Source organism: Leucoraja erinacea, chromosome 19, assembly GCF_028641065.1.
Source record: "Leucoraja erinacea ecotype New England chromosome 19, Leri_hhj_1, whole genome shotgun sequence".
Classification (NCBI taxonomy): Eukaryota; Metazoa; Chordata; class Chondrichthyes; order Rajiformes; family Rajidae; genus Leucoraja; species Leucoraja erinaceus.
In genome coordinates this window covers 13,696,596-13,709,132 of record NC_073395.1, presented here as the reverse complement: position 1 = coordinate 13,709,132, position 12,537 = coordinate 13,696,596, and the positions used below count along the sequence as shown (strand labels likewise).

At 42.5% G+C, this 12,537-nt stretch overlaps 1 protein-coding gene across 5 annotated transcripts in view; it reads left to right on the top strand.

Annotated features, from left to right (window-relative positions):
- The window catches only part of hipk2 (homeodomain interacting protein kinase 2), a 183,355-nt gene that overhangs the window by 161,010 nt on the left and 9,808 nt on the right, over window positions 1-12,537 (top strand). For all 5 annotated transcript variants that reach the window (XM_055650352.1, XM_055650351.1, XM_055650353.1 and 2 more), the window contains 3 exons: window positions 2,690-2,971; window positions 8,796-9,043; window positions 11,607-11,767. In XM_055650352.1, coding sequence (XP_055506327.1) covers window positions 2,690-2,971; window positions 8,796-9,043; window positions 11,607-11,767 — 691 coding nt within the window. The remainder of the gene's footprint in view (window positions 1-2,689; window positions 2,972-8,795; window positions 9,044-11,606; window positions 11,768-12,537) is intronic.

Here is a 12,537-nt window from a genome sequence, read left to right as displayed (position 1 = left end):
GTCTCCATCTTAAATAGTTCTAATGACCTGGCCTCCATCACCTCTGGGGTAAAGAATTCTAGAATCACTACACCCTGAGAGAAGAAATGTTGATGCATCTCTCTTTTAATTGATGGCCCCTTATAAAATGTGTGCTGGCTTGTAGATTACATGAAAATTGGAGAAGTTTGGGAGGAAGATTGTCAAAGTATGCAGCAGGATATAGATAAGTTGAAACTTGGTTGGAAAAATGGCAAATTGTGTTTTTTCTGGACAAATATGAGGGTAATGTATTTCCAGAGGTCAAACACAATAGGAAAGTATAGATTAATGGCAGGACCTTCTGTGCATCGATGTACAGAAGGATCTTTGGGTGCAAGTCCTTCTAGTTCCCCTGAAAACAGCAACACAAGTAGATAGAATGGTAAAGAAGGTGTACTGTCTCCTTGCCGTTATTGGTAAGGGCATTGAGTATAAAATTTGATAAGCCAAGTTGCAGCCGTATAAAACTTTGGCAAAGCCACGTTTACATTATTATGTGCAGTAGTGGTCATCGCATTACAGGAAGAATGTGGAGGCTTTGGAGAGAGTGCAGAAAAGATTAATGGGGACAGTGCCTAGACTGCAGAGTACCAGCTATTAGGGGAAGCAAGACAAAATTGGATTGATTTCTCAGGAGCATCATGGGCTGAGGGATGACCTGATAGAACAGTAGAAAATTATGAGAGTTATAAATAAGGTGGATGTTCAGAATCTTTTTCCAAGGATAAAAAAAATGCCAAATTCTAGAAAGCATAGCTTTGAAACCAGAGGGAGAAAGTTTAAAGTGGTTTTGCAAGGCAAGTTTTTTTTACACAGTGATTGGTGGATGCCTGGAACATACTACCAGAGGGGGTGGTTTAAGCAAATATGGTAGCACCATTTAAAAATCATTTAGACAGCTATGTGAACAGGTAAGCAATAGAGGAATAACGTAGAAATAAAGAACTGCAGATACTTGTTTACCAAGGAAAGGCAGAAAAAGTGCTAGAGTGAGTCAACGAGTCAGTCAACATCCATGGAGAACATGTATAGGTAACATTTCGGGTTGGGGCCCTTCTTCAGAGTGAATAGAGGAATATGGATGGGCAAGTGGATGGGATTAGTCAGATTGGCATCGTGGTTAGTCCTAGTGTGCCAGGCTAATGAACCTGTTTCTGTGCTATACTGTTCTATGTTAACTATATCTCCTTGTTTATTACTCTCACTGGTGAAAATATTTTAACATACAGTATATCGTGTCAAGTCCCCTTGAGAACCACTTTTTTAATAAAGTCTCCCCTCAATCTTCGAAACAGCCAAGGAATACGGTACATTTTGAACTGGTGCAAATGAAGATTTACACACTACGATCAATTTGTCCAGTGTATTGGGAACATAGAACAGCTTGACAGAGAAAATTAATTGTCCACAAGTTTCCTTGCCACCATCCTGGCAAAGGCAGGATGTAATGAGTATGGATTTGTTGACTAATCATAAGAATTAATTTACAACAGTTCCCGGATAAGTTACTAGAGAAATCCCAGTGGTGGTGAGACGTGGGAATCATCGATCCAGTGTTACCTAATTCTCTCAAACGTGCTATTCCTAGCACATAATTTCTCAGTAAAGCCTCAACACACCTGCTGGAGGCCCACCATTTACTTTTCTTCTCCATGTGCGGCACGGTGGTGCAGCGATAGAGTTGCTGCCTTACAGTGTCAGAGACCCAGGTTTGATCCTGTCTGTGGGTGCTGTCTGTAAGGACTTGCACATTCTCCCAGTGACCTGTGTTGCTTATCTCCGGATGTTCGGGTTTCTCCTACAATCCAAAGAACTACAGGATTGTAGGTTCATTGGCTTTGGCAACATTGTACATTGTCCCTTGTGCATGCAAGATAGTGTAAGTGTGCGGGAATCGCTGGTCGGTGTGGACTCGTGCCGAGGGGACTGTTTCCGCGTTGTATCTGAAAACTAAACTGACGTGGAAATTACAAGTCCACTTTTACCTCTAGGTTCCTAATACGACTTCCGCTAAATTCTGTTTGAAAATTAGTTTCTGTCATATCCATTAAAAATATGGTTTAAATCATATATCTTCAAAGGAAGAAAACAATTAGAATCATTAATAACAATTCCATAATCAGTGAATAGTTTGAGATAAAATAAATCAGACTGTACTCATGTTCATTTTCCTATAAACACTATTAGTCGACAAAGTTTGCTATGTAAAAGTTATGAATTAACTTGCTGAGTTATTCCAGTAAAAGAACACAAAGTGCTGGAGTAACTCAGTGGATCAGGCAGCATCTCTGGAGAATATGGATTGGGGACGTTTCGGGTTTGGAAGAAGGTTCCTGTCCCGAAACATCGCTTGTCCATATTCTCCAGAGGTGCTACTGATTCGCTGAGTTACTCCAGCACTTTGTGTCCTTTTGTGTAAACCAGCATCTGCAGTTCCTATTTCTACGAGTTATTCCAGCACTGTTTTTTTTTTATAGACCAGCTTCTGTAGATCCTTCTGTCTATATTGAATTAAGCTTTTAGTTGGTGGCCACATTTCAAAGTAAAGCAAATCAAACCTATATTAGGTGTGTACTGTGTGTGTGTTCTATTATGTGTGTGTTATATTACGCACATGATGCTGGTTTTTTTGTGTGCATGTCTCAATATTTCTATTCCTACCCCACAGGAACACTTTCACCTATGAAGTTTCCTCCTCCCGAAACTACACCTCGCACTCACCCCAGCGCTCGAAACGCATCAAGGAGAACACTCCCCCTCGCTGTGCTGTGGTGCAGGACAGTCCGTCCTGTAACACCTTGACGTGTGGCTGGGGAGAGGCCACCAGCACAACCCACGAGAACCAGAGGCAGACCATCGTCATTCCCGACACACCCAGCCCAGCGGTCAGCGTCATCACCATCAGCAGTGACACGGACGATGAGGAAGAACGCAAGCGGGTACCCAACAGGTGAAGAAATAGGAGGCACTGAAATTATAGCACAGTAGCAGGGCTTTGATTATGCCTCACAGTACTCTCCCCCAGCATTATTTCACCTTATTACATCCACATGGTCTTTACTTTCATTCCTCATCTACAATACAATACGATAGAACTTTATTTATCCCACGAGGGATGAAGTGTTAGATCGTCCAACAGTCATAAAACACAAAATACATGAAACATGAAATTAAAGTGATGAGTGGAAAGGATTGGGGAAATGCAAAGATTGGCATGGGTGGGGAAGTGGGGACTCGGTCTACCCCACGACAGAAGGGGGAGGAGTTGTACAGTTAGATAGCCACAGGGAAGAAAGATCTCCTGTGGCGTTCTGTGCTGCATCTTGGTGGAACCGGTCTGTTGCTGAAGGTACTCCTCAGGTTGACCAGTGTGTCGTGGAGGGGGTGAGCTATATTGTCCAAGATGCTCTGCAGTTTGAGGAGCATCCTCGCCTCCAAGCCCACCTCCCATGAATCCAACTCTGCCCCCAGGACGGAGCCAGCTTTCCCAATGAGTTTGTTGATCCTGTTGGCGTCCGCAGCCTTCTATGTGTTGGGCATCTAGGTTATTCACTTTCATGTGTGACAACAAATTCATTATAAACATGTTCAAGGTGAGAGATTCCACTTAACTTTATTTACTTGATGTACTGAATATAGTTACCTGAGTGAAGCCCTTGAGCAGGAGCAGTATTATTCAGCTATAGTTACTGATTGAAGCTAGACACAAAATGCTGGAGTAACTCAGAGGGTCAGGCAGCATATCTGAAGGAAAGGAATAGGTGATGATTCAGATCGGAACCGTTCTTCGGACTGGAATTCAGACTGTTTGAAGCTTTTGACCACATTTCTAAAACTTTTCAGTGGCAAAGGCTAGGTTTTAATAACTTATTGACAGAGGAACAAAAGTCTGCAATGCAGAGTATTTTCTGAGGATTTGTGCATCTGTTTGATGAGGGTTTGTTACCATTGGTGAAAATTGGTTGGGGATATGGGAATGAGAAGAGAGAAATACCTAAAACAATCCGAATTGGGAACATTTCCTATGAAGTAGAAGAGAGAGAACTGGCAAAGAGCCCTGCGTTGTAGCAACTGCTTAGTAAGTAACCACAGCACTACTCCAATACCCACAAATGCACCACAAATAGGAGGTTATTATGCATTGAGTTCCTGTTAGTCTCTGTGGTCCAAAATAATGTACTGGAGATTTTAGAGTGGTTTTAAATGATGACTTTAATTAATTTGGTCTTAAAGCAGTTGCCGATAAAATAATTTATTCTTGCTGATTAGGCATTTGGGTAATGTAAATTGCACCAACTCCTCCATTTATGTATCTCACGGGTTGGTTAGTCTTGATACCTGTCAAGAGCTGAGATTGAGAGATACGGCTAGAATTTAACAGGGAGAAATTATGCTTCCTCCCTGGTAATAGGGGTTGTGTCTGAAGGTGCAGAGGAAACACTTTGTTGGGCACCACAATGGTGCTGTGGTTGTAGTTGCTGCCCTACAGCGCCAGAGACCCAGGTTCAATCCAGACTACGGGCACTGTCTGTGCAGAGTTTGTATGTTTTCCCTGTGACAGGGTGGGTTTTCTCCGGGTGCTCTGGTTTCCTCCCACACTCCAAAGACATACAGGTTTGTAGGTTAATTGGCTTCGGTAAAAATTGTAAATTGTCCCCAGTATGTAGGATACTGCTAGTATACGGGGATCGCTGGACGGTGCGGACTCGGTTGGCCGAAGGGCCTGTTTCCATGCTGTATCTCTAAAGTCTAAACGCTAAAGAAAACTAGGAATGCTGCAACAAGTACAAGTTTCTTTGCTCTGGTTCATTTTGGTGCAGATGACAAATAAACGGTCGACACTTGAAAGGAATAATATAGGCCATGAATGCAGGAAATCTACTCCTGCTGAGTGTCACTCTATTGAAAGCCACGGCACAATCCAGTGTTCTAGTGGAAAATCCATTGCCTTATCAAGATAAGATTCCACAATCTGCAACAGTCCAGGAGTGCACCGAAGCATGGGCGGAAATCCTGGGGGGGGGGGGGGGCTGTCCTCCCCATGTTTTGAGAGGTAGGAAATAATCCCCCCCATGTTTTGTGACCTGGGCACTACAGCCAGTCCCAGGTCGGCTTGCCTGCCACGGGCCTGGTTGTAGCATGTAGGTCGGCTGGCAGGTCTGGCTGTAATGCACAGGTCGCCTCGCTTGCTCCAGGTCTGGCTTTAGTGCCCAGGTCGCCTGTGTGCACCGGGACTGGCTACAGTTCTCAGGTTGCGAAAACGAATTGAAAAAAAATACGCCTGCGGGCCGGATGATTTTGGGTTACGGGCCGAATTCACAAGGAAAGCTCTGGCACTACCTGAGGTAACACAGCCAGAAAAGAGCAAGGGGAATAGGAGAGCGGTGACAATAAACAGCATGGTAATCAGTCGCAGCATGCACGCTGATCAAGTGACTCTCTTTATGAAGGAGGCTGTATGTGACCATGCCCTTGAGTCACCTTAATAGCCAGATGATTCACTTGATTACCCTACCCAGCTGCTAATAATCACTTTCTTTTACATAAAAATACTTCATCAGGAACACCATCAGGTTGCAGCAGGTATTCTATTAAAGCACATAACAATGACAAAAATAAAACTGGATATGTGCATGGCTCTCTACAAAAATCTAATCCTCATATGAGGAGGGAGGTGAAAGGATACAATCTTGGTGGAAACCCAAGGGATGTTGACCATACTGTATTGCATCACCTGACTGTCAACAGTATCTTAGTCACTCACTTTACTGCCTCATAAAAACATTAATAAATGCAGCAAGAGCAGTCCAAATGGCCTCTTGGGCCTGCTTTGCCATTCTCTAAGATCATGACTGATCCGATCTTGACTACAGCTCCACTTTCATGCTTGTTTCAAATACTTCTTGAATCCCCGAGAGTTGAGAAACTTGTCCACCTTGGTCATGAATATATGCAATGAATCAGTCTCAAAGGTTCTCCAGCATTGTGAATTCCAAACTCATAACTCAGAGGAGAAATTCATTCTCATCTCCATCTTACCTTGGAAACTTTATTCTGAATCTCTGCTTCCCAGTTTTTGCTTCCTCATGAGAGAAAATGCCTCGGCATCTAATTTTCTCATGCCATCGCAGAATCTTATATATTTCAATATTACCTGATTTTTCCAAATGATAATTGTGAGCTCTTAACTTATGCTGTAACGTTTTATGTGGCTTCTTATCGAATACATTTTGGAAATCCAAATACGGCCATTTCTGTTGTAAAACGTGTTTCCATGAGGTATATTAGATATAAAGTGATTGATGAATTAGGGAACACTGTTTATGGGTCGAACTGCTTATAACGTGATTTAGATTGGTATCTACAGAACCATTTAAAAACTACTTTGGAAATTGAGAAGCAGAATAAAACTGAACAAACGAATGAATACTTTATTGTTACATGTGACAAGTCACAGAGAAATTATTTGTTTTGCTACCCATGGTATGCAAACAGACGCCACATAAAGGGCGCCGAAAAATTTACAAAGGATCCCAAATCCTCCTTTGTTCTCCCATCCCCCTCACAACTGTCCCCTCTCAGGGAAAAAAAACATCCATGTCCCCACTGTAATCAAGTACTATTGTGTCTTAAGAACACAGTCTGTCCGTTTCACCTGAGGTGGCCATAGAAATTGACAAGCAATCACTTCTATTGACAACTGTGCACTAATAAAATGGAATATAACGTCCACTATTATTGGCATGCAGTAATAAAAATAAACTTCTAGCTGCTAAAAAGATCTTTGCATTTGAAAATCCTGTAAGAGGAATAACTTTGTTCTTGCAAGTCTCAAACTCTCTAGCCTCAAACCCCCTTTACTTCATTGGCACAATTGTTTTTAATCATGTTATTTTCTTCTTCTGCTTCTTGCGTATGGCGTGCACAGCCTAAAGTTGTAGGACAACTTGTTATATTTGATCTTATTTGATTGTGCACGTCAGGTTGATTGCATTCGTTGAAAGAGGTGAAGGTGTCAATTTCCCACCCCATTATGTTTTCTATTGTGTGAGATTCCTTGGAACCTTTCTATCACAGAGAATTTGCACCAAATTCGCAGAGCTATTTGCACACCACACCTGTTGTATCCTCCTTTATCCTTGCTGTTCATTACATTCTCAAAGAACTAGTTTGTCCAACAGGATCACTCTTTCTAAAAAAAAGCATGTTGGTTCTGCTTTATCGTGGTATTATTTTCTAAATGTTTGGAACTATGTTAAGAACGGATTTCAACAATTTTCCACCATAGATGTCAGACTAACTGGCCTATATTTTCCTGCTCTCTCTCTCTGCTTCCTTCCTTGGGTTGAGTGGTTACCTTTGTGATTTTCAATCTTGGTTTTTCCAATATCCCGAATCTTGGGAATCTTGGTAGATCAGAACCAATGTACACATTATCTTTGCATCCACAACTTGTAGAATCTGGGATGCAGTTTATCAGGTTCAGTTGACTTGTCAACCCCTTGGCCCCTAAAGTGTGCCTTCCATGTCTCCAGTGAGTGATTATTTTAAGCTTCTTTTTCACTTTTGCCTTGGATTTTCTATTTTAATTGGAATGCTGTTAGTGCCTTCTACAGTAATAACAGATTTTTAAAAATGTGTCAAAGTCTCAGTGGATTTTTATCTTCCATTGTTATTCCCTCATGCATATAAAGCCCTTGAAAGAACCGTCCATGAATTTTGTAAATTATGCATTGCTGGCAAAAAGAGCGCAATGGATATAATGTTTTGCTGAACAAAGATCCTTGAAGGGAACATTAAGTGGATCCACAACAGCTGTGACTAATGGACACTTTAAGGCCTCTTAAAGATAAGGTGTTGCTTCCAAGAGTCTATCAAATCACTGATCAAACCCACCTGCCTTCTGTGAAGCAGTCATCACAAGTTTCTTATTACAAAAAACTCAAGAGATCTTATTCTACTTCGGTAGCTTACAACCCAATGGTTTGAATAAGAAGTAAAATCCCCTGCCACAAATTCTTCTTGCAGCAGAGTTTTAAAAATGCATTAATCAGTTTGCTTGATAAAGGAATATTGAAAGGATGTGGCCAGGGTGGAATGGTATTAATTATCAGGACAAGGAACATATTCAGCTACAGCAGTGATAGGTTAACATATGGTTTAGATGGTGGCACGGTGGTGCAGCGTTAGAGTAGCTGTCTTACAGCGCCAGACACCCGGGTTCGATCCTGACTACAGGTGCTGTCTGTACGTTGTTTGTACGTTCTCCCCGTGACCTGCATGGGTTTTGTCCGGTAACTCCGATTTCCTCCCACACTCCAAAAGAAGTGCAGGTTTGTAGGTGAATTAGTTAATTAGCTCGGTAAAAATGTAAATTGTTCCTAGTGTGTGAAGGATAGTGCTAATGTGATTACTGGTTGGCGCGGACTCAGAGGGCCGAAATGTTGGGTTAATTCGGAGCAATAGCTGGCGCTCCAGAATTTGCCCTGGAATTCTGGTGATGGGGAAATTCTGGAGATGGGGAAATCATCTTTGTCCCAAAAATTATCTTTGTCATCGGCAAGGATCACTCCGGAGAAATGTCAGTCTTCGGCATTTTAGTTTGGCCAGTCCCAGTGGAGGACTCGTTCCTAGTTCAGAAAAAAAGCTTAAAAGCCACAGGGGAGATGTGATATGTGGGGGGGAGTTGGGAAATAAGATGAAAGTTGCCATTGTAAAGAGTCCATTCTATTCTTGTCAATTCTTACAAAGCACTTTTTTTTTTTAATGTCCAGGTCATCCAAGCAGAGGAAGAATGTGATCAGCTGTGTGACGGTCCATGACTCACCAGACTCAGACTCCTCGAGCAGCAACAGCCCGACAGCAGTGCGTCAGCGGCACACCATCGGGAACAGCACCGCCTACAACACAACCAAAGGACAGCCGGACAGCCACTATGCTGCAAATCCACGCACTATCATCGTTCCTCTCCTCAAGACGCAGTCAAGTGACATTGTGGTGGGATGTGATCGCCTCGTGTCAGGTAGCTGCAGTCGACCCTCAGTGTTGCTGTATCTCACTCATGTGTCCTTGTCCATTGTGGCAGTTTGCAGATCACCAGTGCTATTCTCAATCATGGGGAACCACTAATCTGGTTTAGTTTAGTTCAAAGATACAATGCGGCCCTCCGAGTCGGCACCGACCAGCGATCCCCGCACAGTAACACTATCCTACACACATTAGGAATAATTTTACATGAATATCAAGCCAATTAACCTCTGAAACTGTACGTCTTTGGAGTGTGTGAGGAAACCGAAGGTCTCTTGATTTCTTGATTAGTACAGGTTTCAGAGGTTATGGGGAGAACACAGGAGAATGGGTTGGGAGGAAGAGATAGATCAGCCATGAATGAATGGCAGAGTAGACTAGATGGGCCAAATGGCCTAATTGTACTATTCCTTAGCACGTTATCTCAGAGAAAACCCACGTGGTCACAGGGCGAACGTACAAACTCTGTACAGACAGCACCCGTAGTCAGATCGAACCCAGGTCTCTGGTGCTGTAAGGCAGTAACTCTACCGCTGCGCCACTGTGCCATGCTGTGGCAGGCAAACTTCATAAACCAATTGACATTGCAAGGGGAATACAGACTGGAGCTAAATTGTCCATTCCTTATGAGGATCCTTATGGTGCAAATATCATACACAGTCACTTTTTGTTTTAGCTCGTCATCTCCTCCATTATTTTTGGCCACACAATACCCAAAAGTGCCGATTTTCTAAATTTCACAAAAACCCATCAGCGAAGTAAATTATGAGGGAAGAATGCATGATCTTGATTTGTGCATCCCTTTGTTTAGTTTAGTTTATAGATACAGCATAGAACCAGGCCCTTCAGTCCCAACGAGCCAACATCGACCATCAATCACCAGTTCAGACTGGTTCAATATTATCTCACTTTTTCATGCACTCCCTACACATTAGGTGGTATTATTTTTTTAAAGAGACCAACTAACTTACAAACACGCACATGTGAGGGATGTGGGAGGAAACTGGAGCCCCAGGAGGAAACGCGTGTGAAAGCAGGAAGAACGTGCAAACTCCACGTAGACAGCACCCGAGGTCAGGATCAATCCCGGGTCTCTGGCACTGTGAGGCAGCAGCTCCACCAACTATGTGGGTCACTGTGCCATGTTTTGCTCAGATGTCTGAAGCATTTAAAATCTTAACTGTGTTGCTGGGTTAGATAGAGAAATCATGTCTTCTACTGCCGGAGTCAAGAACAAGGGAACATAGCTGACCTGCAATGGAGCTGCTGTAAGACTTCAGGGCCTGTACCTTAAAGGGCCAGTCCCACTTGCCGATTTTTTTTGGCGATTGCCAACATCATTGACTAACGTATCAGGCCAACAATTTATGGCGTGATGCGACAGAGACGCGACTTGATGACATATGACGCGCGGTGTTTTTTCAAGTGTCGCAACGTTTTTTTTGTCGCCACTGGATTTTGAAATGTTCAAAATATTTTGGTGACACTATGACACCAGCAGTCGCCGAAAAAATTGCCATGTTGGACAGGCCCTTTAGAAACAAACCATGTCCTCGGTGACGACTTAGATGATGTTGATGTACAAAATCTGGAGTACCATGCATTGTACTCTGCACTGCAGTCAAACGTGAAAATGTTTGAACAATTAGCATCCAAGAAAAGTTTAGATCGTAACAGAAGGAAAAAAAATTAAAAATTACATTGATTCATGTTATTTGGAACAGTGCTTTTTTTCAAACATTGTAAGCTTTTGTCGTGAGAAAATTGAGCTTTCAGTTGACGCAGGTTACTTAGGTACTACTGTGAAGATCTCTTTGCATACAAATTATCAGATTGGACCAATTTATGATCTGGAATCCACTGCCTGAAGAGGTGGTGGCAGCGGATTCAATAGAAATTTAGAAAAGATACATTTGAAATGGAAATATCTGTAAGGCTTTGAGGAAAATGCAAAGATTGATCCTCAGTGCATCAAAAAGCCTAGGTCGACCTATTTCTGTCATATAAGATTTTATGATCAACCTTTACTAAAAGGGAAAGAAAAATGTGTGATTTTCGAGTTGCTCTTTCTGCCTGGAGCAGTATCAATAGGAGCATTTGTAAATCAAGAAACGACTCCCATCAATTGTCGCAAACCTTGTGGCTTTCAAGGTCACACACGTTACTGGCAGCTACATAATGCAATCATCTTTACTTAGTGTGTAGCAGTAAAGAGGATATTTTCTAATGTGCAGTTGGTGTTGCCAGATGAGAGCACTGCTATAAGCACCTTGGCTAACAAACCACATTAAAGCTCAGTCAGAATATATTTTTAGCCTTTCATTATTCTACTTTATGGCTACATACCAGATATGCTGATAGTTTGATCCTTTTCTAACAAAACTCTAGTCAAGCTGAGGTCTCCTGCAGAGAGTAACTGCCTAACACCTCATTTATAGATACCAGAACACAGATTGTCGAAATATCTTGACTTGTTCTGAATATATTCATGTGAACTATGAACTGAATCTTCCAGAGTTATTCCTTGTTCACATGGAATTTTCTTCTTCTTCTTTCAGGTGTACAGGGGCAACATTCATTGGGGCACAAGACCAAAAACTCCAGCACAATAACATCTAGTACAAGTCATTCCTTAGGGAGTTTCTCGGGGATATCACCTTACCGGCAACAGAGGTCAATAGCCCATTCGTTACAACAGCAGCCACTTAATCTCAGTCAGGTACCTAGCGCATGTTTTTACATTCATTCAAATATAAAGTGAATGTTCTTGATTGACAGTACATTGCTCCACTCGCTCTCAATCCACTCTTATACCTCCCAATATGTTCATGCATTCTAAACCCTATCCACGCAATATTAATCACTCTCTCAATCTTTACCTGCTTGTTCTTGATTCCTGTGTGATTTTTTTCGATTTTGCTCTGATCCCCCTCTCGCACACCATCCCAATCTGCGCACTCCCGATCTCTGACTGTATCCCTGTATGAACATAGAACACAGAGCAGTACAGGACAGGAAAAGGCCTTTGGCCCCTGATCTTTGATATACGGCAAACATGCATCTTTGCTACCAATCTCCCTCTTGTCCCTTTCTATCCTTGTTGAAGCATTCCAGAGCCCAATCTCAGTTCACTTGCAACCTAATCCTGTCTACTTTTTCCAGATCCGTGTTTTACTAATTATGAATCCTATCTGCTCATTCCTGATCTTGCCCATCCCTGTCTGTACTCTCCCCATCCCCATCCATGCTCTCCGCCTCCTGATCCACTCATTCCCTGTCCACTTTCTCCCCATCACCAGCTTACTCCCGATTTCCGCCTTGTCCATGATCCCTGCCAGTATTCTCTAATATTTCTGTCCACTCGGTTCAGATCTTTGCTGTTCCTTGTTCTTTTGCTCCTTGTCTCTGTTGGCATATTTCTTCATGTGGATCCCTCTCGGTGTGAGAGGAGAATTGAGGACAGCAGGGGTTGCACCAGGCACCTATGGC